The 26,802-nt window shown below is 40.2% G+C and overlaps 2 protein-coding genes across 2 annotated transcripts; one reads left to right on the top strand and one right to left on the bottom strand.

Moving 5' to 3' along the window:
• Positions 1–309: 309 nt before the first annotated feature.
• On the top strand, positions 310–1,149 carry LRRC10 (leucine rich repeat containing 10; the record flags this gene model as incomplete). The annotated part of the gene is made up of 1 exon (XM_079714878.1): positions 310–1,149. One exon carries the CDS (start codon positions 310–312, stop codon positions 1,147–1,149), a length of 840 nt encoding a protein of 279 aa, XP_079571004.1.
• A 6,414-nt stretch (positions 1,150–7,563) lies between these two features.
• CCT2 (chaperonin containing TCP1 subunit 2) lies at positions 7,564–26,600 on the bottom strand (the record flags this gene model as incomplete). Its single annotated transcript, XM_079714961.1, has 18 exons — positions 7,564–7,844; positions 11,393–11,534; positions 12,986–13,085; positions 13,373–13,476; positions 13,674–13,802; positions 14,174–14,293; positions 17,250–17,353; positions 19,659–19,786; positions 20,081–20,181; positions 21,746–21,948; positions 22,808–22,920; positions 23,053–23,129; positions 24,399–24,510; positions 25,276–25,341; positions 25,436–25,510; positions 25,840–26,009; positions 26,095–26,218; positions 26,277–26,600. 18 exons carry the CDS (start codon positions 26,598–26,600, stop codon positions 7,814–7,816), a joined length of 2,223 nt encoding a protein of 740 aa, XP_079571087.1. The 3' UTR covers positions 7,564–7,813.
• Positions 26,601–26,802: the final 202 nt, after the last annotated feature.

Here is a 26,802-nt window from a genome sequence, read left to right as displayed (position 1 = left end):
TTCTTCTTTTCCACCTTTATGTAATGTCTCAACGTTTTATCATTAGAAAAAACAGTGAAGCTATTTTCCGTTTGAAACAAACAAACAAAAAATGTAGATAAAGGACTGGGGCTTAGGCGACTGAAAGCAAGTATGTGAGACCCCGCCTCCAGGACCCTGCCTGTCACCCAACACTCAAGTGGCTATCAGGAGCACTTCTCTCTGTTGTAGTGACTGGCTTCTGTCACCAATCCCCAGGTTATAAAGAGAGGGGAGGACAGGCCTCAGGGCAGAGGCAGCAGCCCCAGGGTCGGCAGGCTGCGGCTTGCCATGGGGAACACCATCAGGGCCCTCGCGGCCTTCATCCCGGCTGACCGCTGCCAGAACTACATGGTTAGAGACCTCCGGGAGATGCCGCTGGACAAGACGGTGGATCTGAGCGGGAACCTGCTCCGCCGCTTCCCAGTGCACGTGTGCTCCTTCCAGCAGCTGGCCAAGCTCTACCTGAGTGACAATCGCCTCAACAGCCTGCCTCCGGAGCTGGGGCAGCTGCAAAATCTGCAGGTCCTGGCCCTGGATTTCAACAACTTCAAGGCTCTGCCCCAGGTGGTATGTACCTTGAAACAGCTCTGCATCCTCTACCTGGGCAACAACAAACTCTGCGACCTCCCCGGTGAGCTGAGCCTGCTCCAGAATCTCCAGACCCTGTGGGTCGAGGCCAATTACCTCACCCAGCTGCCAGATGTGGTGTGTGAGCTGAGTCTCCTTAAGACTCTGCATGCTGGCTCCAACGCCCTGCGTCTGCTGCCAGGCCGGCTCCGGCGCCTCCGGGAGCTGAGGACCATCTGGCTCTCAGGCAACCTGCTGACAGACTTCCCCGCTGTGCTGCTTCACATGCCTTCCCTGGAGGTGATCGATGTGGACTGGAACAGCATCCGCTACTTCCCCAGCCTGGCCCACCTGTCAAGCCTGAAGCTGGTCATCTATGACCACAATCCTTGCAGGAATGCACCCAAGGTGGCCAAAGGGGTGCGTCGTGTGGGAAGATGGGCGGAGGAGACCCCAGAGCCTGACCCCAGAAAAGCCAGGCGCTATTCACTGGCCAGGCAGGAAAGCCAGGAGGCACAAGTGCCTGCCCTGCCTCCTCCACTTCCGCCTACCAACTCCTGAGAAGCTTCAGGTGTAGGTCAATGCCAAGGACCCAACTCCAGCATCTTCTGGAGACCTCTCCATTAGAATGCAAAGGACTGCTCCGGGACTGGTGGGGCAGCTCTGCCAGTGGAAAATGGAATAGAGTCAGATGAAATGCCTACCTCACACCAAGAAGAAAATACTCAAGGCCAGCAACTCTCCCAGAGGGAATTGTGTGCTATAGGTAGCGTGACAACTTCTTGCAAGAAAATCAGCCTCTCCGAGCAGGTATTTTGAAACACTGAAGAGCAAGAAAGGCTGGGACCCTTTGGCCTCCTCCAGTCTCCAGGAGTGGCTGGTCATGAGGCCAATGAGCCCCTCAAATAAGGCATTTGTTACAGAGCTCATCTAAAAGTTCAGGGGGCCTGTCTCCAGCCCTTTGCAGGATGTATTTTCTTATTATGAATGACCATAAATGGTAAGAAGACATTACCGATTCAGGTCACTTAAAAATGACATGTCTACCTAGTCAGTCCGATTCAGACTCTTCGTTGTTGCAAAGGCTCAAGATGAAGATGTTCCCTTGAAATTTAGTGGCTGCTGAGAAGACACTCCTGCTGGGAATGCCTCCTGGTGGAATCCAGCTGCCACTTTAAAACTTGACAGTGGTTCATGCTGACTTCACTCATTTTCCTTGAAAGATTTGACCAAAGGTCTGCTCCCACCTGTAGACTGTCACTGGCAATGCTGAAAGTCATCTAGAAAACAGAACCTCTCCTTGGCAGTGCGGTTGCATCAAAATCAAGCCTCGTTGTGACTGGCTGCCTCTGTGAAGCAGAGCCCTCCTGTTTACTCACGTAATGAACCAGAATTGAATTGAATCTCTTGCCATGCAGGGACCACATTTCCAGAATCATATTAGGTTAAAAGTTGTAGGTGAGAAATCTGTTTGCTTGCAACAAGCATTTGGAAATTGGAATTGCAGGTTGTGGTATATATAGGAAGTGTCTGCCTCTTCAGCCTCAGTATCTCTGCCCTTGCTCTGATTTGTTTTGATTTCTGCAGATAAAATCTTTTGATGGTCAGTGTATAAACCTAGGTATTCAGGCCGCTATTTCTCTGAAGTTTGTTAATCATGACCTTTTCTTCTCCCCATGAATACATCAATTTTAAACAAACTGCTGTCAGTGGGTAGTTTAATAACACAATCCTTTATGTTCTTGAACCCTTTTCAGTAGTCAAGGACACAAAAGTGTCATCTTAACTAAAATGTACTGAATTTAGCTATTAAAAAGTACTTTTGCCATAAAAGCATCTTAACCCAGCAAAGTTTGGTTCTAAAATGACATTATACAGCAGACTGTTTTCATGTTTTCCTACCACAATTATTTCTTGCTAAACCAGAGGAAGAAAAAGTTTCATGGTTTCACATAATCTCTTCCTGTCACCACCTCCCAGTCTGTAGAGTATCTACAACCCATTCATCAGACTGCCAAAGGGTCCTTTTAATCACTAAATTGTCAAATACTTAACTCCTTTAATAATGAGTCCAGATTTCTATCAGACAGCTAGGATTTAGTCTATTTACTCATTCCTAATCACTGCAATTACACTATACTCAGTTGATACTAGAAACTTTTCTGCCAACAAGACTGCCTTCTAGGCTGTATCATAGCTCATCCTTCACAATGGCTATGATTTTCTTTTGACCCTCTCTTCCCCCTCCTACGATTAAGGGGCCCACCTTTTCCAAGGAAGCCATAAGCTGTAGCCAATGGCCTATAGAATTTTCATCTAATGAGCTAACTAGTCTGAAAGAGATATCAAATTATAAACATTGTGACACATAAACTGTTTTGTTCTAAAATAATCAATACACAACAAATAAACACTTCTTAAACAACATGGTTAAGTGTTCACCACGAATTTTGCTGTCCAAGTTTTCACTATAGGATTTCAATTTTATAAATTGACTATGTAAATGCATATTTACATTTCCATAACCCTCTGATGTTTTCTTGAAATTCTAACATAATTATAAACTTAAAAAGGGAAAAACGGGGCTTCCCTGGTGGTGCAGTGGTTGAGAGTCCTCCCGTCAATGCGGGGACACAGGTTTGTGCCCCGGTCCGGGAGGATCCCGCATGCCGCGGAGCGGCTGGGCCCGTCAGCCATGGCCGCGGGGCCTGCGCGTCCAGAGCCTGTGCTCCGCAGCGGGGGAGGCCACAGCAGCGAGAGGCCCGCGTACCGCAAAAAAAAATAAAATAAAAAATAAATTTAAAAAAAAAAGGGAAAAATGCTGAAGCACCAAAAGTTTACTTTTTTACTTTTTTTTTTTGGTGCACCGCACGACCTGCGAAAATCTTAGTTCCCCGACCAGGGATTGAACCCGGGCCATAGCAGTGATAGCGCCGAGTCTTAACCACTGGACAACCAGGGAATCCCCAACATTTTTACTTTTAAAAGTCCTGAAACCCAAAGTGCATCAGAGGAAAATCTCTTCCAGAAGTTTATGTTGGATTTTAGCTTCCACAAATATGAATGATGCCAGGGATTCCCTGGTGGCGCAGTGGTTGAGAATCTGCCTGCCAATGCAGGGGACACGGGTTCAAGCCCTGGTCTGGGAGGATCCCACATGCCGCGGAGCAACTAGGCCCGTGAGCCACAGCTACTGAGCGTGCGCGTCTGGAGCCTGTGGTCCGCAACGGGGGGCCGCGACAGTGAGAGGCCCGCGCACCGTGATGACGAGTGGCCCCCACTCTCCGCAACTAGAGAAAGCCCTTGCACAGAAACGAAGACCCAACACAGCCAAAAATAAATAAATAAAATTTTTTAAAAAGTGCTCCAATAACCTAAAGGAGTTATTTATATTAAAAAAAATATGAATGATGCCAACTAAAATCTTTAATGTGGATTTTAAGGACATTCCCAAGGTTTTTGTCCTAAAACAATACTAAGTTTGCAATTTCACACTTGAAAAGTCACCTTGTGCTCTAAAAATCAACTACTCAACTTTTAACTAAAATCCCATATCCTACACACAGTAACCTGGAGGCAGTGTACTACGATGGTTAAGAGCATGGCCCTTCAAACTACCTGAGATCACATTCTACCTTTGTACATTTACTGGTCAGTTACCTACCTGTGTGCCTCAGTTTTCTCATCAGTAAGGTGGTAACAGTTTCTGCCTCTCAAGGCCCTGTCAGGTTTAAACAAATTACTGTGTATAAAGTGCATGGAACAGGGATTGGCAGGTGATGGCTAATGTTTACTTAACATGTTCTTTTACTAAGTGTTATACCATGGCAGTAAAATACGTATATTTACTGTACAATCAGTATAACTCCTTGTTTGAAGGAAAAAAACATAAATAGCAATTGAACAAAAAAGCTTTTTCTCAGTAAAATTTTCAATATTACCTCTAGTCTTGAATATAAGAAATATAACTGCAAAGTGGTCAAACACTTCTGGTTTACATATACAGGAAAACACAGATAAGATTACCAAGGATTCATTTTTTTAAACTTCTAAACGAACATACTTTGCCCTCTGCCTGTTATTCTAGAATTTGCAAAATCACCAAAGTACATGAAAATGTGAGACTATTCCTTGGCACTAAACCCATTCGTGTCATGAGGGCAAGAGACATGAGACTGAAGACATGGGTGTGTGTCTGCTAGATAATTTACAGCCTTTGCCACTGTAAAAAAAAAAAAAAGATATACCTTGTACCCTTGAATATTAATGCCATTAAAAAACAAGTTAAGTTTACATGCTTTTCCCCCTTTCTGGACTGTCCACTTCTGAGAACACGAAACAGGTGATATTTATCTTTGAATCCCCAGTGGCTGGTATAATTCGACCACATTACTTGAATTTTGGAGATTTTTTTTGTGTGTGTGTGGTACAGGGGCCTCTCACTGTTGTGGCCTCTCCCGTTGTGGAGCACAGGCTCCGGATGCGCAGGCCCAGCGGCCATGGCTCACGGGCCCAGCCGCTCCACGGCACCTGGGATCCCCCTGGACCAGGGCACAAACCCGTGTCCCCCGCCTCGGCAGGCGGACCCCCAAACACTGTGCCACCAGGGAAGCCCTGAATTTTGGAGATTTTATCCTGCACCAAGGCCACAGGACAGGGGGACACACTGACACCTACGGAGCACTACTGTAGGTTAGGCACTATCCTCAGGGTCTTGTGTAGATTCATATAGTCTAGTCTTTTCAATACCTCTTTGAAAGAGGTGTTATGTACCACTTACAATTTTAAAATCTTTACTCTTTATTCATATTGGGAATCAACAATGTTCTACAATAATACTATGATTAAAAAAAGGTTAAGTCCTCTTTACATTTCTGCTCTAGTAGTACTCTAAAACACCAGAGTAGATACAAGACAAGGCAGACTTCGGAAAAGAATTTCATACAAAGTATTCTATTGACTTCTATGAGTCAGGGTCCTGACAAGAAAATGCATTCACCTCATACGATTTACAAAGAGACTTTTCACAAAGGAACTGTTACTAAACAGAATTAAGGGGAGAAAGATCAGGGTAATACAAGTGATTGTATTTGGCATGAGTCACAGCAGCCGCCAGCCCCACCCATAAGGCTGAGTGAAGTGGGAACAGAAATGTTACCAAAATGCAGTTAAGAGCTTAGAGTCATGAAAAGAGGGCTTGCCCAGAGAGCTATACTGGTAAGTCTCGCAGGGATGAAGCCAATTCCAGAGACAAAGAGCAAAACCAGGAAGAAAATACCAATTCCCTCTCCCCATATCCTACCAGTGCCTCCTGAATTAAACCACAGGAAACCAGTCCACAGGGAGCTGTGCGGCAGTTAGCAAGGCTAAGTCCCATGGCCTCCAAGCAGGCAAAGAATGGATTCTGACTTGAGGAGAGTAAAAGAAAAACCAGCACACATATTATCCTTCTTCAAAGAAAAACAGAAGGCTACTAAAATAGAGTTAAAAATTCTAAGCACTTAGACAATTTCTACACAGTTAACTGTTAATGTACATTACAAAAATCTCCATTTCTATGTCATAAAAGCCTTGTGAAAATAAAAACTCACTACTTCCATAACTGCTGTTTCTGAGTTAAAAAAAAAAAAACTCCATCTTAAAACTCTTATAGGAATTAGAGGGCCCTAGGTTGGTACTTTACTTCTGAAATGGAAAAAACTTTGTAATCTGTGAACTCGGGATATTCTAGGCCTATGATGAAAAAATCTATAAAGGCTTCAAAGGATATGAATTCAGAGGAAAAGAAGCATGGGTGTATTCTTGGATATACAATTAAGCTCCCACATTTCTACCTCTTTTTAGATTAACTTTAATACTTACTGATGTATCCTTTTTAAGACCTTTGGAGAAAATGAGCCCAAATACACTTTAGATTAAAATCCTACTTCACGCTACCTGGTCCCTCAGGATAAATGTTTAAACCCACCTACCTCTCCCACTGAAACCTCTGCACATTTTCTAAATCATGATATGCTCAACTGTTCCACCTACATGAGTTGTGGGATGAACACTGATGTTATGATGTGTGATAAAGTACTTTAAAAAATTACATAGCAAACATACTGCTATGTTTCTAAAAGTGAAAAAAGTAAAATTCTGTATAATTCTCTGATGATCTATCTCAGAAGTTTCTCCTTTATGTGAACGTTGGAGGATATAAGCTAGTATCACAACAAAAACCAAATTTTTCCAGTTTTCATAGCTTCTACATAGTATTAAAATGCTGAGACACACTTTTGGACAAAAACAGAACAGGTTGGTTTATCAGTGTTTCTTTGAAAACACTTTCGCTCCTCTGTGCGAATAAAATGTCTCTCCATGATGCTAGCAGAGATACCCAGTAAAAACTACTGCTGGCCTTTCATTTAATTTCTTGTGCATTCTGCTGTATACTGACAAATCAATAACCTCCAAATCTAAATTCACATTTAAACCATCAAACTCAGCACACTTACACTCTATCTAGGATCCATTTGCCAAAAACAAAAACAAGAAACCCTAACAAAACAACAACAATGCTTACGTCTAACTATATCCATACCCTATAAAATAACAGAGGTGCCTGAAGCAGCTTGCAGCTACCAACATTTAAAATATAACTCTTCCACACTTGAAGTAACAGAAGCCACCATAAATTTTTTCCTATATAAGAGACAGTACTTAGACTACAGAAAAGTAGAAGAGTACTAAAGTATATGGTACTTTCACAAAACAAAATGGTTGATAAATGTTATGTATGATTGAGAATCAAAAGATTAATGTAAGTTTATCACATCTCACTTGGACTTACATTAATCAGGATAATTTTTTTCAAAACTGTGTAACATCAATCATTAGTTAAGCTGGAAACTCTACACTGAAACTATAATCATTCACTCCCATTAAGCAGAGTTAAAACGGGATACAAATCACTAAAGTCAGGTAAGAACTAGGTAACTGTTCATATTTTTATTTTGATGCACAGTATGAGAAATGAACTCTTAAATCAACTGAATTTTATGGAAAATGGAATAGCAAATAAATTAGACCCATGTTAAAATAGAAGGTCAGTTAAATGTCCAATCTTAAGGATATAACAGCCACAGGTAAACTTCAATTCTATAGTCTTCTTTCAGGAGGTCAAAGTCTTTCAAACACAACTTTACTATGAACTGCTCCAGAGCTCAAGAGCATATGGGAATGCTTAACAGGGGAGGTGATCAGGGACACGTTTCCTGCAAGAATCATAAAACGTACAGTTAAGAAAACAAAGGCAACGGTGAAAATGAAAAGCATGATTGTAACCAAAGGTCTATATTAAATACAAACACAGCTATAATCCTACTTTTACTAAAACCAATTTTAAATGTATAAACAATGTTTCTACCTCACAATTAACATCCCTTAATTATTGTATTAGTAAGAGGACGGGAAAAATCTGTGGAATGTAAAGGCCTGTAGGTATTCAGCAGTTCTCAGCTTCTCATCCAAACAACCTACTTACCAAATATGTATTCTCCAGAAAATGGTTAATTCATGTTTTTAACCAATACGTTAGTGAATTTTACTAAATTAGTCAAAGATGGTTCTCTCAATCAGAAGTTGTAAAATGACAAGGCTTTGGGGTTTCTAAATTAAAACCTCTGGATCACTATTCTAAATGAACAAAAACAAATGCCAATAGATAAGCTGGTGATGGGGTTAGGTAATTCACTAAAGTATGCCAACAGTACCTCTCACATCTGTGATGTTAAACTTTTATTCTCTGGTGACCATACATAGTGAATCAGGAAGGGGGCGTGGTAGGGATACTAGCTAAGTTTTTTACATAATGACTGTGGAAACACTGCTTCTAGAGGCAAGCACAACACTTAAGAGAAGCAGAAAAAGCATAAAAATGGATCCAGAGAGGACAGCATACTGGGATCACACAGAGATAAACCTTCCAACCTCGGTAGCTTATAGGAGTATGACCGAAGGATGTCAATATAGAAAAAGTTATCAAGCAGCTATCACAAAGCACTGATCTGAAAAATTAATTCCCTGGAGGTTAATAATGAGTTTGAAAAGAAGTGCATAGCCCAGTACATTTGGGAAGGCTGAGTTAAACAAAATTACTCATGTTTCTTTACTGCAAATTACGCAGAATTTCTAATATATTTAAAAGACACTTAAACTTTGAAAACAGTGATATCGGATCAAACGAGGTACTATAGTTTATATTTCAAATGTGGTTGAGGGTACTAAGGTATTACAAAGATTTCTGAGGGTGGGTGCAGCTATGTGACCTTGCTCCCAAGTCAGAAAATTTTACTTATAGAACTCAGTTTCCTTTTGCTATCATTCTGCTAGAAGACAACAGAAACTGTAACTGTATTTAACCATCTTTGGCGGCACTGCTTCCAGGAAAACTGTGTCAACTTTTCCTTCCCTCACAATTTTTCCATTTCAAAATATGAGTGCTCCTTATTACCCTATCCTCCCAATACCAGGAGCAGAGAATCTAGATTTTTCAGCCCAGTCCTTTCCACTCACGACAGTAGATTTGAATAGCATTTCAGCTTTTCTCTCCACATCCAAATCATTATTTTCTACTCTTTCCTTCCTTTAATAGTAAGAGGATAGTTGCCATTCATAGAAGAAAGCCAATGAAAGGAGTGCTGCAGGATTCTGCACAAAGAACTTAGTCCACTTAGGGCATACTTTCCTAATAACATTCCTACTTCCCTCCTGTCCTCTTGTTCTCCAGATCCAGCAGCTGCTGGTGGACTGCACCCCTCTTCTGCATCGATCATTTCCTCTCTCTGAAACTGCTCCCACTTACATACACTGAATTATCACAGTAATGACCCACACCTCCTCTAGCTACTATCCCACTTCTCTGCCCCCATTCATAATACACTCCCCGAATAAGCAGTCTACGTACATTTCCTCCAACTCCTCTTTTCCCAGCCTCTATCGAATTTACTTCAGACTTCTGCCCGCTCTATTCCACTAAAACTGCTCGTTAAGACTACCAATGACCTCTGTTGTTAAATCGAATTTTTAGGACCAATTTTCAGTCCTTATCTTACTCGACCTATTTGCATCATCTTGGCAGCTGATCACTCCTCCTCCCCAAATACTTCCTTAATTTGGCTTCTGGGATACACATTCCCTTGGTTTTCCTCCTACCTCAGTGGCACCCCACACCCCCCAACCTTAGAATTTTGTATTATGGGAAATTTCAAAAGTATGTATAAAAGTAGAGGTTGTATAATGAATCCTCATGTATCCATCATCCAGTTTAATAATTACCTATACTTCACAATCCTTCTTAGTGACCCTTGATGGTTGCTCTGAATCTTCCCAAACTTATCACTGGAATTCTCAAGCACTCAGTCCTAAAAAAAACCCTTTCCCTTCTTTAGCTACGTTCACTCTCTTGGGGACTCAATCAGTCTCATGGCCTTATATAACACGTACAGGCTGACAACTAAATTTATAACTACAGCTCAAACTTCTCCCCTGAACTACAGACTCAACTATCCAACTAACTGCTTTCTCAACAGACATCTCAAATGTCCAAAACGGAAAACCCCCATCTTCCCTCCCAAAGCTTTCCTCCACCTAAGAGAAACTCACTTTTCTCAATAAAAACCTTGAATTACGTGCCCCAGTACTTTTTTTCATTTTTTTGGTTTGTAACTGTTGTTTTGTTTGCTGGGAATTTCCATGTTTTATTCCTGAACTAAAAATGTTTAATATTGTCATGTTAAAACACAATTCAGATTTTTCTGATGAAATTTATTTAGAATTGTTCTTTTTTCCTTCTCTATCCTTGAAGAAATGGAAGTGTGTTTAACGTATTGCAGAAATGCAGCAATTATTAAGGTGCTCTGAATAAAAACCTTATAAGACACTCCCCCCACCCAAAACACCCTTGAATTATCCAATCCCTTTCCTCACAGACCTTATATCCAACCCATCATCAAATCCTGCCGGCTCTACCTTCACAAATAGATCTATTATCAATCCCTTCTCACCACCTTCACCTCTATCTACTGGTCCAAGCCACCATCCCCTTCCCTCTCCCTGAACTTCCACTAACAGGTAAAATAAATGGTTTTCGTAACTACTAATTAGCAATTAGTAAATTTAATTAATTAAAATTATTAACTGAATCTTCAAATGTTAAAGATTTCTCTGGCCACTTAATCGTTTTTGTGTGAATGAGTTTTATCTTAGAAAAGCTGCTGGAGGGACTGCCCTGGCGGTCCAGTGGTTAAGACTCCATGCTTCCACTGCAGGGGGCAAGGGCTCAGGGAACTAAGATCCCGCATGCCACACGGCACGGCCAAAAAAAAAAAAAAAGAAAAAAAAATGCTGCTGGAATAGGAACACGTAGGAAACTCTGCATATTATGTGCTTAAGAATGTATATATGAAAAAGTGTACCCAGGACAGAAAATGACTGAAGCCAACTCATCCTGGTAAACAGACATCAGTTCTTACTACTACACGCCCACCCCCAAGTTATCTGGTTTTTGACCTTCCCAAGCCTGGCTCTTTATGTGCCCTTTCAATCTTGAGGGCTACCCTGTGTTACCCACACCCTTCTCCCCACCTAAGCTTTTCTGGCTTAAATCTAAGAGTTGTGATTACATATTTTAAATAACTTGCAAAATACTGTTATCTAAACAAAATGGCTCCACTTCCCATCAACTACAATTATCAAAAATATACCTATTTTTTGTTTCCATGTTAATTTTTCCTAAGAAATGTTCTTTAAAGTGTTACGATACCTTGGTGCTGCCCTGATGATGTTGTCCACACGCAGAATCACTTCTGCTGCTTCAGCTGCACTTAAAAGAACTTGTCGCTTCACTTGGAAACTTTCTGTTATACCCAGCATTGCCATATCTCCAATGGTACCTTCCTTCATATCTGGAAAGTATTTACTAAATAAACAACGAATCTTAACATATCTAATGATGTTACAAAACATATCTAATGATGTTATAAAATTAATCCTGACTTACAAAAACTACTACAACTAACTACTCAATTTAGTTAGAGCATTCTCATCAGACTATTACTCAAGGAAAGCCTTTTAGAAAACTGAAAGGTCAACTACTGATCATCTGTATCAATGGAGAGTAACTATGTCAAATAATGAAAAATTTATACACAACACTGTATCACCCATCTTTCTCTATCTACAAATAAAACTGCAGAAAATTTGCTCATCACTGAACGCACCATGGATTCTTAAGAACTGGAAGAGAATTTAGAAGTCATCTACTTTTCTTATTAGAATCCCCCTTCATCTTCTGACAGATTATTCATTAACCTCTCTCTTGTCCAGTGGCAGGACTATCTACCCTCTAGAACTGTTCCTTTTATGTGGTAGACATTTTGTTGGGAAATTTTCTAATCTGAATAAGTCCTCTTTTTGGCCATTTTTATGTTATGTATCAGAGATCTACTCTCAAGAATGTCTCAGAATACGGCTTCCCTGGTGGCACGGTGGTTGAGATTCCGCCTGCCGATGCAGGGGACACGGGTTCGTGCCTCGGTCTGGGAGGATCCCGCATGCAGCGGAGCGGCTGGGCCCATGAGCCATGGCCGCTGAGCCTGTGCTCCACAGTGGGAGAGGCTGCAACAGTGAGAGGCCCGCGTACCGCAAAAAAAAAAAAAAAAAAAAAAAAAAAGAATGTCTCAGAATAATTTTACTGTGAGATTAGGAGTTAATACTGATTATAAGAGATACAGTAAAGTTTACACTTATTTGAGAATATAAGTACTGTTTTTATATACTAAAATCCTACAGTCATTATATAACAAGTTAAAAATCTTCTAACTAATGTTACACCCCCCTTTAGGGAATAATAAAATTTTGACAGTGTAGAGATTATGAAGTTAAACATTTTTCTACAATGTATAATGGCTATAAAGGCAAGGGTCACAGGAATCTTTTATATGGTTATGAGAATTCATCATTTTAAAAAATTAAAAAAATAAAAGAACCTGGTCAAGAGTTACTCTGAACAACTACCACAGGAGCTTCTCTGGTGGCACAGTGGTGAAGAATCCACCTGCTAAAATGCAGGTAACACGGGTTCGAGCCCTGGTCCGGGAAAATCCCACATGCCACAGAGCAACTAAGCCCCTGTGTCATAACTACTGAGCCCCCAAGCCACAACTACTGAGCTCACGTGCCACAACTACTGAGCCCATGTGCCTAGAGCCTGTGCTCCGCAACAAGAGAAGCCTGCGCACCTCAACGAAGAGTAGCCCTCACTTGCTGCAACTAGAGAAAGCCCACGCACAGCAATGTAGACCAAACACAGCCAAAAAAAAAAAAAAAGACCACATGGTCCCAATTAATTTCTTACCCAGTCCAGCAGTTGTATTGCCTTCACTATGGGCTGCTCGGAGCTGTGCCACCAGATCTGCACTGTCATAGCCTGCATTGTCAGCTATGATAGTTGGCAACTAAGAAGTGAAGAAGACATGGTAACTATTCTACTAAAAGAAAGTTAATTTACTAACTATAAGCAAAGCTTTCTAAAATTATACATTTAGAAACAATGTAAAATCTGCTTCCTTTTAGTTACTGCTCATAAAGAGGATAAACTCCAAAATCAAATTTAAGCAGTGTGAACCAATTCTTAAAGCCAAGAAAGTTAAGTATTTTCTGCCCAAGAGAGAAGAATGGATTCATTTAAAACCATCAATACCTACAAAATTTAAATTCAAGGCTCTCTTTCTCATTAACTTACCATTCTCAGTGCTCTAGCATAAGACTCCATTGCAACGGCTTCTTTGCCCGGTGTTCTACTTGCAAGCTGTGTCACAGCATGAGCCATCAGCATCTCAGAACAGCCTACAGATTAAAAATCCAAGAACATATCATTATGCTTAGTTGTCTCCAAGACACTAAATTAGACTTCCCTTAAGATATATTAAGCATTAACAATTAAGTGCAAAGACAATATGAAGTTCCTATAAGAAACATTAAAGCCAAAAGCCACTACTACACTTCAAGAAATAAAATATGTTCAATATTTTTCAAATGCTTACCTCCTCCATAAACTGTTCTAGAATCTTTCACAGTTTGGGAAAGAACACAAAGAGCATCATGCAAAGATCTTTCTGCTTCATCTAAAATTTGTTGAGTGGCACCACGCAGAACAATGGTGCAAGCCTCACCTAAAGTTAAAAAAATAATAATATTCTTATGTCACAGTGAACACTTAGTTATAAAACATAAAGTTTGCCTTCTATTACTTATATAGGTTATACTCGGTTTTGAAAGCTGACATGTGTTCCATTGCTACCTTCTCTTTGCTAACAATCCACATTCCTAACAGTTCTAAGCTATCTAAAACAACTATATTGAATATGCACTGTTCACAAACACAAAGTTAACATTAGGCTGCCCTCAAGAGATTGAAATTAGAATTTCTCAGGAATTAAGACATATATTCTAGTAACTATAGTAACTAGTAACTGTTTCTTTTACTTCAAAAGAGCCTACCAAAGATTTAGGAACCTAGACCAGGATCTACATAATCCCTCACCAAGGGCTACCCCAGAAAAGTGAATCAGTTTGTCTTCTCCAATCATGACTTCCTCAATAAGTTTGCAACTTCCAAGCTTCACTAGTTCTGGGTGGTCAAAGGTAGATGCAATTTCACCACCTATGAACAAAAATATACATTAATTAAATGCACAACAGGTTTAAAATTTGTTTTCTAACAAGCAGTAATGAACAGAAAACACAATATTTAAGTTGACTGCTTACTATACGCCAAGCACTCTGAAGCAATTCATACAAACTAATTTTTTTTTTTTTTTTTTTTGCGGTACGCGGGCCTCTCACTGTTGTGGCCTCTCCCGTTGCGAAGCACAGGATCTGGCCGCGCAGGCTCAGCAGCCATGGCTCACGGGCCCAGCCGCTCTGCGGCATGTGGGATCTTCCCGGACCGGGGCACAAACCCGTGTCCCCTGCATCGGCAGGCGGACGCTCAACCACTGCGCCACCAGGGAAGGCCCCAAACTAATTATTTAATCTTCACAACAATCCTATTAAGACAGGCTTCATTTATCACCCCATTTAGAACTGGTAAAACGAGGCAAAGAAATGTTTAGTTTCTCATCCAATGTTACATAGTTTGAACAAATATGAAGCTGAAATTCAAATACAAGCAATCTGGCTTCAGACCTATATGGACACACTGTGTAATAATACCACCTCAATTGAGATTCTGACATTTACCTTTAAGCCTGAATTTAAATTCAGATTCTCTTCTGAATTCAACCTAGAAGACCAGTACTCTTATGATCCAATATCCCAAAACATGAAAATATTTGACTAATCTTATTATATCAACACATGTACTGACACTAAGAACTGCTTAAAATAGTGAGCACTTGGGCCTAGAAAAAAGGGGAAATGTATACTGAGGATTTCCCAGAGCAAACTTAATGAGAAGTCAAAAAACTAAATTCATTTTATTCCTTAGGTATTATTTTTATTCCTATTTTCCATCTTCCATGCTATAAACACTTCCTCCTTTCCTGGTTCTTAATTAAGCAAAAGTTAGGTTTCAATTTTAAAATCCTTTTCTCAGACTTCCCTGGCAGTCCAGTGGTTAAGACTCTGCCAATTCCACTGCAGGGGGGTATGGGTTCAATCCCTGATCAGGGTACTTATGCCACGCAGCTTGGCCAAAAAATAAATAAATAAAATTAAATCCTTTTCTCTAGCTCATTACTTTTAATAGATTACCTCAATCATCAACCAACCCCTTTCCCTACACCTTACTGATAAATCTGCTGAATAATTGATGCTTTATTTCTATTTTACAATTAATTTATAAAAGGGACTCTGGTCTTCCCAACTCTACTAATTTATACTCATAATCTGTATAGCTGAAGCTCTTCTTACTTTTGGTTGGCAAATTCCTGAGACTGCTTTGTGTCTAGACGTGAGACACAATAGATGTTTGGGACATCATATCCCCCAAATGAGACGAATTTGGCTTATGAAAATTTTCACTTATCCTACACTCATTCATGTGTATCTGCTTACAAAATATTTCTAGACATTTCTAGACATTTGCAAGAGGCAATTTCACACATTTGACAACAGATGTTACTAAGGATGGGAGCCACCATGGAGTCTACTTCACAGCCATACAGTTTGGTGTGCTTGGTGCAATTAATTTTCTTCTGAGTGTATGTGGCAATTTCATGTTATCAAGTCCTTATGTTATCAACTTATCCCATGAATGTGCTATCATTCACAGTTCTTATGTCATGTCTTTAATTCTGTTGCATCAAGGGAAGAATTAAGTGAACGTGAGCATCATAAGTTTTATTATCTTAAGCACCAAGTATGCAATAACTTTTAAATCAGGTAAACCCACTTCCAAATAATTAATGAAAGTAAAATGTCTCTTTTTAGGTCAGAACACTATGCTTCTCAAATTATTAAAAATGGCTTAAGAAGTTATTTTGAAATGAGACCAATCCTACCATCTACTTAGTATAATTTCTTCTAATACACAGGGCAGTTCTGAACTGAATCTGATGTTCCTAGTGGCTTTACATCTAAAACCCAACTCTCCTTAATTCTCACTGCCAGAGAGCAAGCCAACTTTCCAGCCTATTCGTTCATTTCCAAGCGCCTGAAAGTTAGAGGATAAAGACTGTTATACTCAGTTTTCAAGGGCTATTTAGAGGTTACTTTAAAAACCATTACTAAAACAATAACTGAACAACTGCACTCTATGTCTCTTTGATGTAGACATACCTGTAGACACACTTTCTAGTCTATACTGGGATTATAAAACTCATATACCTCTACTGAAGGATACTGGAGTAAACTAACTTTTCATCATACACTGCTGGAATGTTTCACACTTATTCAACGTTTATTACTTTCATAAATTTTAAAAAATTAATGACAGTAATGCTTAAGTATTTGATCCACTGTCTGGCATATAGTTAAATGTTCAATAAAGGTTACTATTCCAACTGCACTATCACACAGGGCACAAAGCATTCAACTACTCACTTAGCACTAAAATTAAATGAATAAACTAGGTAAGACTTAAGGCTCCTTTTTTGGGGACTTCCCTGGTGGTTCAGTGGTTAAGAATCTGCCTTTCAACGCAGGGGACGCGGGTTCGTTCCATGGTCAGGGAACTAACATCCCACAGGTTGCGGGGCAACTAAACTGTACTCCATTAATGAAAAGAAGCCCGCGTGCCGCAACAAAGATCCAGCATGCTGCAACTAAGACCCGACGCAGCCAAAAGAAACAAAAAACAAAAAAAAGACTCATTTTTTTAAGCTTCAGTTTATTTAGACTATGTTTAGAACAGTGGTCCTGTGGGTTTGTGAGAAAAGACAGTATCTTTAAAACAACACAGCAAAAATAAACCTACACCTATGGCGAAGCTGGCAGTTAACTTGGTATATTAAAAATAATGTAAAGATATCAAAAAGTATGTCAGATTTCAGAATAACTTTAGATTCTAGGATCCTTACGGGAATCTCTTTGTCCTCTTAACAATGAGTTAAATACACTAACACTCAGTAAATCCAAGAGTAATTATTATGTTAGAAATTAATGCCTTTTTCCCATACCTGTGACAAGAGCGAGGCGTTCCACACCTGCAAAATCTGCATGCTCAATAGCCATAACACCAGCAGCACCAAAGAGCTGTTCAGGATAATTATAAATTAATTGCCTATAAATAAAATATGAAAAAATATTGTTCAAAATGGTTACTTCACAAGATAAAATACATTAGACTAAAAAACATGAAAATATTTTTATCTCGCCAGTAATCAAAGAAATGCAAATTAGAACATTTCTTAATTATTGTATAATACTTTATAAATTATACTAGTGCATCCATGTTAGTACTAAAAATGGGTATTGTTTTTTATATTGCCATTGACAGTATAAAATGAACCAATAATTCTGAAAAGCAATTTAGCAGTAGTGCATCAAAACCCGTATCTATGGGCTCCCCTGGTGGCGCAGTGGTTAAGAATCCACCTGCCAATGCAGGGGACACGGGTTCAAGCCCTGGTCCAGGATGATCCCACATGCCGCAGAGCACCTAAGCCCATGTGCCACAACTGGTGAGCCTGTGCTCTAGAGCCCACAAGCCACAACTACTGAAGCCCGCACGCCTAGAGCCTGTGCTCTGCAACAAGAGAAGCCACCACAATGAGAAGCCCACACCCCGCAACGAAGAGTAGCCCCTGCTCGCCACAACTAGAGAAAGCCTGCGCGCAGCAACAAGACCCAACGCAGCCAAAAATAAATAAATTAAAAAAATAAATTTACTAAAAAAACCAAAAGCCAAAACAAAACCCTTATCTATGTTTATATGCTTTGATTCTACTCCTGAGAATCTACAGCAAGAAAATTCAGATATTAATTAAATGAAGATATGTGTAAAAATTTTTATATAGAACAAAACTTTCCAATGTCTGTGAAGAGAGTGTTTGTGTAAATCTCAACTTACCAATTATGAAAAATTTGTAATTTTAAGTAAAATATATATACTGTTAGGTAAAAAAAGCATGTTATAAAAGTTTATACCATATGATCACAACTAAATGAATTGAAACAACATACACACACACCACGAATCAACTTAATAAAAGAATTTCTGGGAGAATTCTGTTCCTTCTTTATACTTTCAAACCTTCCAAAATGAGCAAATATTACTCATACAACAGGAGTAAAAAGGACATCTGTTTAGAAGTTTGTAACTTAAAAAAAGCCAAAGAAAAAATGTTCATAACTAGTATAAAGCACTGCTAAGCAAAATGTGCCTTATCAGAATCATAGATCTCATAGAAGTTTAGAAACTAGCTTTTTTTCTTTTTTAAATTTATTTATTTTATTTATTTTTGGCTGTGTTGGGTCTTGTTGCTGCGTGCAGGCTTTCTCTAGTTGCAGCGAGCGGGAGCTACTCTTCATTACGGTGTGCGGGCTTCTCATTGTGGTGACTTCTCTTGTTGCAGAGCACGTGCTCTAGGCGCACGGGCTCAGTAGTTGTGGCTCGCGGGCTCTAGAGCGCAGGCTCAGTAGTTGTGGCACACGGGCTTAGCTGCTCCGCCACATGTGGGATCTTCCCAGACCAGGGCTCGAACCCCTGTTCCCTGCACTGGCAGGCGGATTCCCAACCAATGTACCACCAGGGAAGTCCCTAGTAACTAACTTCTAAAAGCCCACATACATTTGGCTTAAAACAATTATTTTCCATCAAATGGTAAATCTCTCTCAAAGTTAACTACTGCTTTTTCACTGAAATGCCCTGTTTCTCTTGGTATTTTTCTCCATTCAAAATAATCCATAGGGCTTCCCTGGTGGCGCAGTGGTTGAGAGTCCGCCTGCCGATGCAGGGGACACGGGTTCATGCCCCAGTCTGGGAAGATCCCACATGCCGCGGAGCGGCTAGGCCCGTGAGCCATGGCCGCTGAGCCTGAGCGTCCGGAGCCTGTGCTCCGCAATGGGAGAGGTCACAACAGTGAGAGGCCCGCGTACCGCAAAAAAAAAAAAAAAATCCATATAAACCTTAGATACTGAATATTAAGAATACATGGGGAAGGTATACACATATTTTCTTCATACAAATTAAAGATAAGCCCTAGAACTCTTAATACTTTTCACCTCTTCATCCTTGTTTTATTCCTATGCTACCATTAGCTTTTTCCTACTTCAAACCCCCATCACTTAATGTGGAATTAAATCTCTCTTCCAAATACAGGTATACTACAGCCCAAACTAATAATATAACTGCCAAAACAGAAAACTGTTATTGTTGACACAAAAAGGTTTAATAAAGTATATTAACATAAATTTTCACTAAAATCATTGTAAGGCAAATGCCTTGCTGTACAATTTTATTTACATTTGGAAAATAACACTTCCTAAATAACTAAATTCAATATAAAACAATTTTCCTAAATCTTTGCAGAAAACAATCCTTTCTTGGATTATTATAAATATTGTTAGCACAAGCATACACAGACCTGTTAATAAAGCAATTTATCCCATGCTTAAGAATACGTTCAACTTTCTCCTTCATTTTTTCCTTTTCTGCATGTTCTATTTCGGCAACTTTTGCTGTAGAATCAACTCTTACCCGGGAACCAAATATCTAAGACAAAGGAAAGCATAAAAAATAGCATCATTTTCCTTACTCGCAAGTTTCATAGCATATTTAAACTTTTTAATGTAAATACACCAAAAACTATGTGTGCATGTGTGTATGCATGTGTACAATATAAATATATATTCATATATATAAAATCAGAAGCTACAAAACTATATTATATAAATATATATTCATACGTATATAAACCCTATAAGGGTTTTTATTAGTGCAACTGATTACCAGCCCAAGTTTACAGCAGCTAGCAATTAGAATTCCAAGAAATGTAGTTTAACATACCTTAATTTTGTCTGTATCCATACCAGTATTTGCAATAAGAATTTTAGCATTTTCAATTCGCTTTGGTTGATTTACTCCAATTTTTTTATCCAACAGAAAGCCTACAATATAAGATAGTATTGTATTAAATATTTCAAGGCTGTGTTAATAAATCTTTCAAGGTAATCTGCTTTATCAAATTACTCTTTCAAAGAATGCATTTAAGTCCAATTCATCAAGCTCCTAGAACCTAAAACTCATTCCACTAGAGCAGTGACCATAAGAATCAATTTAGCAGATCATTTAAAAAATAATATGCGAAACAGAAAATGTAAGAGCACAGTAGAAATATTAAGAGTCAACAGCATTTTTGTACAGCAACCTATATTTCAATACAAATTAATTTTTTAAAAGAAAGTCAATAGCATTTTGAATCTTTTGTCTCAGAGACATATTATATTTGCAGGTGTGTGTGTTGCAATGCAAAGCTGTTAAAGTCCACTTTCATTAGCTTAAAACCAACAAAAAAGAAAACAAGCTGTGAAAACTCAGATACACAGGGTATTGCTAGAGATTAGTGAACTTTTTAAACACCGAGGCTGGTGATAAAATGAAACGCCATGGACAGCAGACAAACCTGGCCCCAATCATGCTCATGCTGCTTACGGGTTATGTATGCAACCTTGGACAAATTGTTCAACCCTAGCTACTCACCTATAAACAGGAATATCACCAGTGGCAGAGATGCTAGCTACCAGCCTACGGCCCTGCTGTATCACCTTGGGTTTTCTGCTCTATTCAGCTGAACTTAATTCTCACTCACTGGATCAACATCATGAGAAAGAAATGGTATTTTAAGTAAAATTCCTATTAGAATGCCTGGCACAGAGCAGACATTCAATGGTAGCTATCCTTGTTTTAATTATCTTTCCCTACCACCAACCCCTATTAGAAATGCTTTACAGCCCTTACACATAAATTCAATCAAGAATATTTTCAGAATTGTTACTCCTGTGAAACAGAGACAAACAACATGCATTTTTGCAACAAAACCCAGACTCCGAATCACTAACTGGTAGAGCAGAAACTGTAAAGCACAATTTACCCCGTTTTTTCCTTCTCTGTAGAACAGAATGCCTACACTTTCTACCATTTATTTTGTGAATACACTGTGAAGATGCTTTGAAAAATCCACACTCTAAGAACAAAACATACTATTATTAAGGAAACACAGTTGCTAACTCATTTATCACTCTTCAAGAACGCCAGAAACTATATTCTCAACACCTGCCAACTAACTGGTATGACCTACCCAAACCCTTCCTAGAGAATACATGTAATCCTGGAAAAAGTGTCATTTGACAATAGCTGACTTCTAGTAAAAAAAAAAAAAAAAAAAAAAAAACTACTTCTCTTTATTAGAAACTAACTTACTTCATGGTATAAAGTAAAACCTAGAGGTTATCAAAGAAATGCTGGGATAGTTTGAGAAGATCAAGCACACTGTCAATATAATAAATGAATTAAGATGACAAAAATGGTTGCAATATGATTTGTGTCCTTAAAGACAAGTTTTCTGGCTTTGCAAAGTGTCACTAGTCCTGACTAACTAAAAGTGGATTCACTGAGTACTTAGCTTTCAACAACTGGTCAAGGCTTCTTTTCCCGTATTCAATATGTACATACCTTCATCTAAATAGGAATCAGCCAGACTTCCTCCTAGCTTCTTGATGACATGAATTGCCTCCAGATTACCAGAGCCTTTCAGTCTGAGAACGGCTTCCACAGCTAACTTAGTAAAGTGGTCTTTGTGATGAGTAAGAAGTTTTGAGGATAATGTTGTTCCTGCAATGTTCATTAAATCTTGACGGAATTTAACTTCGTCAGAACTAAAAAAGCAAAACAAAGCAAAAAACGAACAAAAAAACTCAGGCCGGTTCTTAAAATGCTTCTCTGAAGTTATCAACCCTGTTTTACTTTTCAAAATTTATCCAGATACTTGTTTGTCAACAGACTTTCACCTCAACCAGTCAGGGCTCTAAGTCACATGAAAAAAATTAAACCTTATCAGTAATCAAGAAATACAAATTAAAGGATACTATTTTCCCCACGAAGCTGGCAAACTACCAAAAGGGAAACACAAGCAAACAAAAATTTCAAGAACATGGGAAACAAGGCATTGTTATACAGCTAGTGGGACTGTAAATTAATGAATTTTTTCTAGAGCACTACTTGTAAGGTAAATAAAATTGCCTTTAAATACATACATATCTTTGGACACAGCAATTATACTTACTTTTTTAAGTAACAAGTCTGTCACAACACTATAAAGCTAAAAATTGTCGAAACACAAATCTCCAATTATAGATAGGTGAATTATAGCAGTCACATAATCAAATGCATACCTCTACTAAAACTAATATTACAGAGAACACTGACACCTCGAAACTGTTCTGGTTATTCAACTAGGTTAAAGAGGCTAAAAAACCCTCTATACAATGATACTATTTATTTTGTTTATTGTGATTATACGTGCAAAAAAAACCCTGGAAACCCAAACTTTAACTTTAGTTACTACCTCTGGGGGGTAATGTGGGGTTTTTCTGGTTATTATTGAGGCAGGATGAGCCAACAGAATCATGTTTGTGTATGCTTTTCACTGCTCTCTAGACTTCCTGCGTTGAGTGTATTTCGAAAAGAACATTTAAACATTAAATGTTTGAAACAGTAGTATTTTGGTATACCGACCCATGATCGACTGCAGAATTCAACAGAGCCTGTCTTGCCGCCTTTGTGGCTTCTCTCCAACCCGCAATAATGGTCTGTGGATGAATCTTTTTTGCAATTAAAGATTCTGCTTCCTATTAAACAACAGTGGAAGACAAGCATGAATACTAAATCTGTAGTAAGAAGTTGATTACTTCTGATACTCAAAACCACAGTAGCAAAAAAACCCCAATAAGATGAAATTGAAGTTGCTCAGATATTCTTACCCTTAGTAATTCTGCTGCTAAAACAGTAACAGAGGTAGTGCCATCACCAACTTCATCATCCTGAACCCTTGACATATCTAGGGGAAAAAAAAGCTAGTTATTAACTCTTACATTTGATTCTGCTTTTTAAATTACTTCTCGGTAGCTTACCTAATTCTCCAAATATATCCACTATCAATCTAAATCTCACTTATCTAGGTTTCCTCACCTGACAAATTCTTTGAACTTTTCAGCCCGAAATACAGTAGTTTTACCATCAGTAAGTACATGGCACACCAGAAGATTGTATTTTTTTTTTTTGTGGTACGCGGGCCTCTCACTGCTGTGGCCTCTCCCGTTGCGGAGCACAGGCTCTGGACGCGCAGGCTCAGCGGCCATGGCTCACGGGCCCAGCCGCTTCGTGGCATGTGGGATGTTCCCGGACTGGGGCATGAACCCGTGTCCCCTGCATCGGCAGGCGGACTCTCAACCGCTGCGCCACCAGGGAAGCCCCAGAAAATTGTATTTTTAAAAAAATTTTACTGAAGTATAGCTGACTTACAATGCTGTGTTAATTTTTGCTGTAGAGCAAAGTGGTTCAGTTGTACACACGTATATATTCTTTTTCATATTCTTTTCCATTATGGTTTAACACAGAATACTGAATATAATTCTGTGCTATATAGTAGGACCTTGTTGTTTATCCATCCTATATATAATAGTTTGCATCTGCTAATCCCAAACTCCCAATCCCTCCCCCCCGCCCTTGGCAACCACAAGTCTGTTCTGTATGTGAGTCTGTTCCTGTTTCATAGGTAGGTTCATTTGTGTCATATTTGATTCCACATATAAGTGACAGTATATGGTATTTGTCTTTCTCTGACTTCACTTTGTACGATAATCTCTAGGTCCACCCATGTTGCTGCAAATGGCATTATTTCATTCTTTTTTATGGCTGAGAAATATCCCATTGTGTATATATACCACATCTAGAAGCTTGCATTTTAATAATGATAATAATCAGTTAAAAACTAAATAACCAATGAGTCGAAAGGACAGTCAACACAGCCTATTTAAAATTGTTTCCAGGGCTTCCCTGGTAGCGCAGTGGTTGAGAGTCTGCCTGCCGATGCAGGGGACACGGGTTCGTGCCCCGGTCCGGGAAGATCCCACATGCCGCGGAGCGGCTGGGCCTGTGAGCCATGGTCACTGGGCCTGCGCGTCCGGAGCCTGTGCTCCACAACGGGAGAGGCCACAACAATAAGAGGCCCGCGTACCGCAAAAAAACCAAAAAAACCAAAAAAACAAAAACAAAAACAAAAAAAAATTGTTTCCAAATGTTAACAAAATGTCATCCTCAAACTCACCAACTAAAACTTTAGCAGCTGGATTGTCCACACCAATGTTTTTTAAAATAGTTGCACCATCATTGGTTACCATAAGAGAAGCATCTCGTCCACTGCTTAACAGAATTTTGTCCTAAAAGGAACATATTTGGTTCTAGTTAAGATATAAGTACATCTGGAAGAACGCACAGATTCATCAGTACTCTCATATATTGCTAATGTGTAAATACTCTGGATGGTTATGTGGCAGAATCCATTTAAATTTTTTCACTGCATACACCCCCCCAAAAGCAAACCTTGGTGTCCTAACCTTTGTCTACCCCTAAAGACAGCAGAAGAACAGAGAGACATGAACAAGGCTGTTCCGATACTGTAATAGCAAAAGCAATGAACGCAAACTAAGGGTCCCTCACAATACAGTAATAAATACAAACTATAAGCAAGATACAGAATACTATTTGACAGTCAGAGAGGAGGCAGTATATCTATTTATACTGAAAGGAATTTAAAAAGCCAAGCTACAGAAAAAATACATACAAATAATATCTATCACGTAACAAAACAATGTTATCTATTACAGGGAGAATGTATAAAATAATATCTTATAATACATAAAATACCTGTACATCTACATAAAAATAAAGACATTGGTTAGATTTATATCCAAATGGTAACAGTGTTTGTCACTGGGGAGGTGAGTGGCACTGGGGATAGTGATCGAAGGGGACTTTAGCCATATGGGTACTGTTTTGATTTTTAGTAAGGAGTATATATCCATATCTTAACTTTTACAATTAACAGTTAAGTTTCAAAGATAACAAAGCATCCAAAAGAAGTTTTTATATCTCTAACGGCTCTAAAGCAACATTAAAAAATTAAAATTCTCTGTTTTTCTTACCATGCCCTTGGGTCCCAACGTGCTCTTTACCAAGTCTCCAATAGCAATGGCACCAACAAAAGAAGACTGGAATAAAAATCAGAGATGGTCAAAATCAACTTCACGGTCTTAAAAACCCAAAAAACTACCGTATCTTTATAAGAATGAGATAAAGTCTTACCAGACGAGCTGTCTCTGCTCTCTCTTCATCAGCTCCAGCCTTGAAGATATTAACAGGTGCAAGGGAAAGGGACGCCTAAAACGGAACATCAAGACTCAGTTTTAATACCAGTATTCTTTAACACATATACTTAGATGCCTTCCACTAGACTTACAAGTAGATACCTAAGAGAAAATTAATTTACAGCACAGGGTACTTTAAACAAATGAAGCTCTCCATCATCGAAGCAGTCATTTATTTAAAGCGGAAGGAGGGACTTAGGTGACGTTGCATTTTGGATCTCTAAGCCCTTCAGGAATAAAAATTCTACCCCAAAGAGATCGACTGTAAGTACGGCGAGACCAAAGATGGCAAAGATGATTTTAAACTAAGGATAAGGCAGGAAGGGGTGGTAGGCCACTCGCGCGACAACGACCGCCAGGACGAGGGGACGCTGCGGCCTCGCTGCCATCTTCGCCCTCTGGCCGCTCCAGGCTCCGCCCCCAGAGGGAGGGCGAAGCCCGTCTCGCCGACCCGCCCGGTGCACTAGAAATTTCTTCGCTTGGGGTGAACTCCGAGCCTCGGGGTTCTGGGGCTGTGGAGAGGCCGAGTCACAACAAGATGCTGGCCTTCAGGCCCATGCCTCCCCTGCGGGCCCGGCGCAGGCCACACGCCGCGGCCTGCGCCATGTGCGGCGGGCCCGGGGACAGACACAGGGAGCCCGCGGCGCTGGGATACAGATGAGGCAGCAGACGGCGGGGGACGGCCGAGGACGGCCGAGGACGGCGGGCCTTGGGCAAGGGCCTACAGGGCCAGACTCACCATGGTTCCGAAGAGTTCAGCACACACAACAACCCCTCACCAGCTCGCGCCTCAGGCCGGAGGAAAAAGAGGCCGGAAATGACGCCAGACGCTCTGACGCAGGGGGCGGAGCCCCGGCCGGCGCGCCGCTCGTCCTGGCACCGCCCTTGGGGGAAGGGAGGGCACAGCGTTTGAGGGGAGTCCCGCGGTTCGGAAAAGCTGCCCGTCCCGCTGCAGGGGCGGGGCCTCGGCCGGCGCTCCGCTCCCTTTGGAGGCACCCGCTGGGGACCAGGAAGGGGAAGGTCGGAGATTTTGCGTGAGGCCCAGAGGTTTGGGAGTAGAACTCACCAAGGTGGGAGGGACGCTGCGCTGTGGGTGTTGCCATAGCAACGGAGTTCTTTCTCGCACGTTTAATTTTTTTTTCTTATATTTAACCTTTAAAAAAATGTTGCTTTGGGCTTCCCTGGTGGCGCAGTGGTTGAGAGTCCGCCTGCCGATGCAGGGGACACGGGTTCGTGCCCCGGTCCGAGAAGATCCCACATGCCGCGAAGCGGCTGGGCCCGTGAGCCATGGCCGCTGAGCCTGCG

This window comes from Hyperoodon ampullatus (assembly GCF_949752795.1).
Source record: "Hyperoodon ampullatus genome assembly, chromosome: 11".
NCBI classification, from domain to species: Eukaryota; Metazoa; Chordata; class Mammalia; order Artiodactyla; family Ziphiidae; genus Hyperoodon; species Hyperoodon ampullatus.
This window is presented reverse-complemented; position numbering and strand designations above follow the sequence as displayed.